Source organism: Cornus florida, unplaced genomic scaffold, assembly GCF_030987335.1.
Source record: "Cornus florida cultivar Cherokee Brave unplaced genomic scaffold, ASM3098733v1 CherokeeBrave_3.0.0_Hap2_Chr02, whole genome shotgun sequence".
Classification (NCBI taxonomy): Eukaryota; Viridiplantae; Streptophyta; class Magnoliopsida; order Cornales; family Cornaceae; genus Cornus; species Cornus florida.
In genome coordinates this window covers 46,529,833-46,537,013 of record NW_026775572.1, presented here as the reverse complement: position 1 = coordinate 46,537,013, position 7,181 = coordinate 46,529,833, and the positions used below count along the sequence as shown (strand labels likewise).

The window sequence follows — 7,181 nt, the reverse complement described above, 5'->3', positions numbered from 1 at the left end:
TACTTTTTACTAAATTGTTGAATACAAATAAACTTAATTATCAAATAAATAAAAATCCATACTATATATAACATGTGAAATTATAAATAATAAAAAAAACAAAAATTTTAAAAAATATGTGATTTTGTCCGCACATAAAATAATATTTTTCATATATTTAATTATTATAAATTTTAATTATGCTACAGTAATGACTAATTGAAGGATTTTGTGTTTGATTAAGAAAAACCAACACTAATAATAACATTATTATTTATTTATTTTTTTTTCATTGGTAAGAAACACACATCATACACCCACTTTATTCTTTTAGAAACTCGATTCCTCATTATTCACTTTGAGAGATAGATACCAATGGACAGAAGGCTATTGTTAACAGAATTAATAAAATTGTATAATCTCCCCATCTTCATAGACGAAGGGAGAGGTTTAAACATCTGAGTGAGAAAAAAAATATGTGTTAGTATTTGATTAATATTAAAAAAAAAAAAGTGGAAAAAAAAAAGAACACAAAACTTGAATGACAAGAATTCTAGCTTCTTTTACCATTTAAAATAAAATCTGTTGATAGCCATATTACTTTTTCTATCTCAAAACAATTGTCTCTTTTTTAGGATTTAACTTTTTAAGAGAATAATAATAATAATAATATTTTTTATTATATTAATAGTGAATAAATTACCAATGAACAATTGGTCAACAGTAATGTGATGTTTTATTTTTTACAGGTTCAATGCAAGAAAACTAAATTGGTAATATTATCAAATAAAATAAAAAATAGTACATTACTTTTCAAATGAGGCACACTTATTCTGAAACAGATAAAAATAAAAAGTTAGATATTTATTTTGAGACGAAATGAATATTAGATAAATAAAATATCAGTATTATTAATAAAGAAAATTGGAGTAGTTGGATAGCCGTTCTTGGCAAAGACCAAGTTTAAGATTTTTTTTTTTCCATTAAGAAGAAATTATAACTAATATAAAAAAAGAAAAATAATAGGATTATCGAATGATTCTCCGAATAAGTCTCGAATTTGACGTGTTTTTATTCACTTCATTTACTCCAATACTTTCAAAAAAATAATTGTTTAACACGTTATAAACATAGCCAACCACCTCAAATTCGGTATTAATTCTGAGATTCCTTTTCAATTCTCCTATCATTACAAAACATGTCAGTCACAATAAATTAGTCTTTTATTTTTATCTATCTCAAAATGAGTACTCAAAATTAAGATGGATTTAATAAAAAATTAAGAAAACATATTTTTTCATTGACAAAAAATACACATTATTTAACAAATAATAATAATAAAATATTGTAAAGATTTTATTATTACAGTGGGGCCATATGGGACTCACATAAGTCAACAGGACGGCGGCGAATTCGGTGGTAGTCACCGTAGTCTGACGTTCAATCCAAAGAAACTTCAACTGAGACTTATCTGTACATGACGTGTGTGAAACGTTGAAGTTGAATTCTTTTTATTTTTGATTCTCTTAAAAATAATAAAATTAAAATTAAAAAATTAAAAAAGAGTTGACCGCAACCTACTTGGAATAAATTATGGGCAGTTAACCTTTCTGTGTGCAGCATGCAATAAGCCATACGCTAGGGTTTTGAAAATTCTTTTATTTTCTAAAAAGTCAAAGTCTGATGGCTCTTCTTATACACTATATAAGAACCTAAAACTTGCCATTAAAAATGGCGAACACAGAAAAACTTCAAAAGCAAATTTGCGTAAAGAGACTCTATATATTACCATTTTCAGTATGGTTAAGGAAGATCATATAATTAAGTCTAATGCTGATGAAGACTGTGTCTTTCAGGAGAATAAAAAGGTGAATTCTGACTTCCTTATTTAATTATCTTGAATTAAAGTGTTAATTATTCGTGATTTGTTATTATTAATCTAATTTTGGTGAAGGTCTTATTATATCAGTTGTAGTTTTTGATTCTTTGTATTGACGAGTTTCAGATTTTTCTAGCAAGTTTTTTCATAGGCTAGACAATCATTTTCAAAATTCATTATATATATATCCTAAATTATCATTGACTTTCCATTAATGGGTCTTCAGTACAAATTCAATTCATTCACTTATTATTGCATCTTCGTCAAATCACTCCATTTTTCATTGAATTTCAGGTAGGCGATCTGAAACATGTAAAAGGAGAGGACTACAACAGTTCAAAGCCTTCCTCATCCAATGAAAATGAATTGGGTATCGACAAACAGGTAAAGAAACCAAAAAAACTCCTCTTCATTTGCTGAAATTTGGATTAGTTTTCCTATATACATCATCCATTTAAGCTTCAAAGCAATAAATTTTTCCCAATTTTTTATTTTTTTTTTTGTTTATTTTTTTTTTTTTCAAGAAATTTTAACATTATTGCACCTTCTAAAAGTTGGTGTAGTGAATATTTGAACTACAAGTCTACAATACACCAATAATATCCAACAGGGTTTTATAATTAATATGACTTTTGAGCAATTTAATAATTGAGATCTGACGAGCTACAATAAAACTGCTAACATCATATCCAGATTCATATAGAATAGGCTAAGTTATACTTTCAAAGTCAATACATTCAGCTTCTTTTGCACCATATATTGATTGGCCAATGATGACTGCAAGTGGGTATTCATTAGTCAATTATAGAAGACATGTTTGGTTTACTATAACCTGTAAAATATATATAATCTGAAAATTCGAAAACTGTTAATTACATCTGTTTGATTCAATTTTTTTGAAAATCCAGTTAATAAAAAAAAATAATAATAAATAAATAAACTATTTTTGAATAATTATTTTTAACAGTTCTCTTAAAACAATTTTATATTAGAACCGACAAACCAAGCAAGCTCTCATTTGTTTTAAGATTTTTTGAAAATTATTTTCTAAAATGTCTTAGATCGACTTCAAATAATAGTCTTTTTATTTATTTAAATTTTCCTAAAAATTCTCCACTAGAGCACTATCATGATATGTGAGAGCGCTCTCCTAATAATATTTTCTCCTCTCTCACACACACATGCATACACATAGACATACATACGCATATAAATTGTGCTGCTTTATTTTTCGTTTTCATTTTAGATATTCGCATTTGAAATTGATACTAAAGTAGCTGGCTATGTATTTGTTCCACCCAGGATGATGAGCTGAAATCAGCTAAAGCTGAGATGGGAGAGGTTAGAGAAGAAAATGAAAGGTTGAAACAGACATTATCCCACATCATGAAGGAATACCAATCTCTGAAAATGCATTTTCAAGGCATTTTTCAACAACAAGAAGTTAAGAAATCCACAAACAGTACTGGTCCTATCCACCAAGACAATGAAGATCAGTTTGAACTGACTGTCGCGCTCAGCCTTGGAAGAGCTTCAAGTGAGCCTAAGAAGGATGATAAGAAGGCTAGTACTAATTCAAGCAAAGATAGAGAGGATGATAAATTTGACAATGGACTAGAGCTAGGGTTGGACTTCAAATTTGATCCGAATGCAACTGAGTTTACGAAGAATCCAAGCCCGGAAAATAGCTTGGAGACATGGCCACCTAGTAAAAGTTTAAAGACAGTGAGAAGTGGAGAAGATGATGTTCCACAGGATAACCCTATGAAGAAAGCCAGGGTTTCTATTAGAGCTATATGCGAAACACCTACGGTTAGTATCAAACCTGCAGCCACAAACAAATTAATTCCAGCATGATTACTTTGAATAAATTGATAGTAAATTATAATCTATAATGTGTGTGATTATATTGTGCAATTAATAATCTCAGCCTCAGGTACTTTGTTCCTTTTCTTAATTAATTAAAAATAAAAAAATAAACACCTCCCATCACACAAGATTAGAACTTAGAAGTAGCTAATTCTATAACAAATATAACAAAAGATGAAAAACAAATAAATAATTGGAATGCCCAATTCTATTGAATGAAACATATTTGATTCAAATGATTATAAAACATTAACAAAATTTTGTTGTTATTAGTCTTACATCGAAAATGAGTTCTTAATATTTTCAATGATGCATGTATAGATGGATGACGGATGCCAATGGAGGAAATATGGACAGAAAATAGCGAAAGGAAATCCATGCCCACGAGCTTACTTCCGGTGCACATTGTCACCGTCATGCCCAGTCAGAAAACAGGTATATTTTCTTAACTGCGTTTCTGTAAATCTAAAATGGCAAACTTAAAGATTCAATTTAATAATATGAAAAGAGAGAGAGTTTTGGCATGATGCTTATAGAAAATGCTTCTACTTATCCTCTATTTTGAAGTAAAAGCAGAGAATTAGAAAGAACTTACTACCAATGCACTTGGTTAATTCAGATGTCTTTTAGTATTAATTTCTACATACATTAATTGGTTTGTAACAAAACAGAAAATAAAATTATGCTTGTCAAGGATAGATGAAGCTGAATCTCACAAAACGATTTGTCCCTACAGAGACTTGAACCTTTTGTGAGCTAGGCAGAGAAGATGCCACTAGGTTATAACTCTTAGTGGCATTGTTGAAGACTAAAGAGATATATAGGGCCTACTTGGTTCAATATTTTGATAACATGTTTATGTTTTCTGGTAACTGAAAATAGAAAATTGTACACAAAAAAACTTACTTGGTTGAATGATATTTTCTGAGAACTATTTTCTAAAAACTCAGTTTAAAAAAAGGCCTAAAAGTTTTCTGTTGTCTGAGTTCTTGAGAGAGTGACAAACCAAATAGGCACGTAGTGTGCATCTCCTATAGTTTCTCGTGTTCCTAATCATTAGCTTTTTTGTTTTCAGGTGCAAAGATGTGTTGAGGACATGTCCATTCTGGTCACCACTTATGAAGGAACTCACAACCACCCACTTCCCATATCAGCCACAACAATGGCCTCCACCACATCTGCAGCTGTTTCCATGCTAAAGTCTGCCTCATCAACCTCACAACCTGGCCTTGGAGCTTCAGCTACCTCCACCACCTCCTCCGCCACCAAACTCCACGGACTCAACTTCTCTCTCCCCAACAATTCAAGACCACAGCCATTCTATTTCCCCAACTCCACAATCTCAACCACTCAGTCACACCCAACCATCACACTTGACCTCACTGCACCACCACCCACCTCCTCTCACTACTTCAACAGATCACTAACTTCAAACTATGCTTCTGCACCAAGATATTGCTCAACAAATTTCAATTTCTCTTCTTCATCTTCTTCTTCCACAGACTCAAACACCTTACAAACATCTTTGGCCAATAGTAATTACCTTAGTAATTCTGGAACAATATTGTCCAATAACAAAAGCCACATTGTTGGCTCTTCATTTATTGGAAGACAACCATCTCATGATCAACCTAATTATATGCCAAAGATCAATCAAACTCCTCATCAACAACCTTTGACAGGCACAGTTGCTGCAGCAACAAAGGCAATCACATCTGACCCAAATTTTCAATCAGCATTAGCAGCTGCAATTACCTCATTTGTTGGCAAAGTAGGTGCCAAGGGAGTCCAAGAAAGTCATGGAGGAGGAGTGATCAATTCTAGTGGGAATGTGAAATGGGGTGAGTCCTTTCCGACGAATCAGACCTACCCGGCTGCACATAATGGAATAGGGTGTGCCACGAGCTACTTGAACAGATTTCCGTCTTCGAATTCTCAACAAGGGAGCTTAACATTGTTTCCAACTTCATTGCCATTCATGACTTCATCAAACAGTCCTGTGTCTCCTGCTGATAAGGGTACTGCTGACCATATCAAGTGATGGGCGGTGGTTCAGTAGGACTTGTGCATGCCAAGATGTCAAAGCTTGCTTGAACAATTACGTACCAACCCTACTCCAAACTTTTACAAATTTTCCTTTTTCCTTTTTCTTTTTCTGGTTAGAACTTTGTACAATGAATTAGGGATTTAATTAAACTATGTTTCATAGTGAATATTTGCAAAGTTTTTTTTTTGGTATTGCATTCACAGACTTTCTATTCACATATAGATCCCTGTGCATGTGAGAAATTAAGAATTATGAATGCAATTTAAATAAGAGTGTGATTTTTGTTTTTACTAATTACGTTGTCATGCACAAAAAATGAATAGAGAAATTTACCTGAATTCTGTCAATTAATATTATATCAGTTCATAATATTTTTGAAATTTTAATTCACATGTTTTTCTAATTTTAATTTATTGTTATCTGCAAAAATTAATTTAACTTACTATTTTTTTCCTCCAATATTTAAGAGTTGGAGTAAACTGAAACAACTTTATTCGTTTTATATTTATTATTTAGGAGGTAAGGAATATGACATGTGAATTTCTCATCCACACCTATCTCTACACCTACTCTATCTATCAAACATAGAATTATCATTTATTTGAAGAGAATTGTAAATAGGAGGAAGAAGACAATTCCACCAAATAATATTAATGGGCGAGAATACAATACTGTTAATTGAAATTTTTAGTTCATTATTTTTGTTTATTGTTTATCCTTTAAATGAGTATTTATGTGTAACTTTTGTTTATTGATAAACATATATTTATAAAACCTGTAATAAATAAAAAACCAATAACCTTAAACTGTTTTTAAAAATACAGCACAATACAAAATAATAATAATAAAAATGTTGTATAAACTTGCTTTCAGCATTATCCTCCTTATAAATACAAAAAGTAAGAAAATTGAATCGCCAATAATACATATTTCTGCATCACTCCCAAAAGGGATCTTCCAATTATAAGAAATTCTACCATGTTCAGCAAAATCCAAGCCAGCCAGGCAACCTATTCAATTATATATCATGTGAAATTCTATCATGTCAGCTTTTATAAAGTGCTTGGGGGCAACAACAACGCTTCCAACTGAAGTTTTTCTCCATCACCACTCACCATCAAATCTTTTTAACTTCTTGAGTTGTCAAAATCCTGATAGTACCCACATGCCACGAAGAAACTAAACCAATCATAAAATGAAATTTTGAATTTTCCCTTTTTTTCTTTTTCTGGTTAGAACTTTGTACAATGATTATGTTTCATTTTCAAGAGAGATAATATATGGGTTTTTTATTTTTTATTTTTATTTTTTTATTTTTATGGGTTATTGCATTAATAATTAAGAAGATTGTGAATGCAACTAAAATACTACATATATGAGATGTTTGGGGGTTAATTGAAACTGAAT

The 7,181-nt window shown here is 30.9% G+C and overlaps 1 protein-coding gene across 1 annotated transcript; it reads left to right on the top strand.

Annotated features, from left to right (window-relative positions):
* The first annotated feature begins 1,728 nt into the window (after positions 1-1,728).
* On the top strand, positions 1,729-6,046 carry LOC132286930 (WRKY transcription factor 72A). The gene is made up of 5 exons (XM_059789368.1): positions 1,729-1,847; positions 2,153-2,242; positions 3,161-3,670; positions 4,049-4,162; positions 4,803-6,046. The coding sequence occupies exons 1-5, from the start codon at positions 1,779-1,781 to the stop codon at positions 5,766-5,768; spliced, it is 1,749 nt and encodes a 582-aa protein (XP_059645351.1). The 5' UTR covers positions 1,729-1,778; the 3' UTR covers positions 5,769-6,046.
* Positions 6,047-7,181: the final 1,135 nt, after the last annotated feature.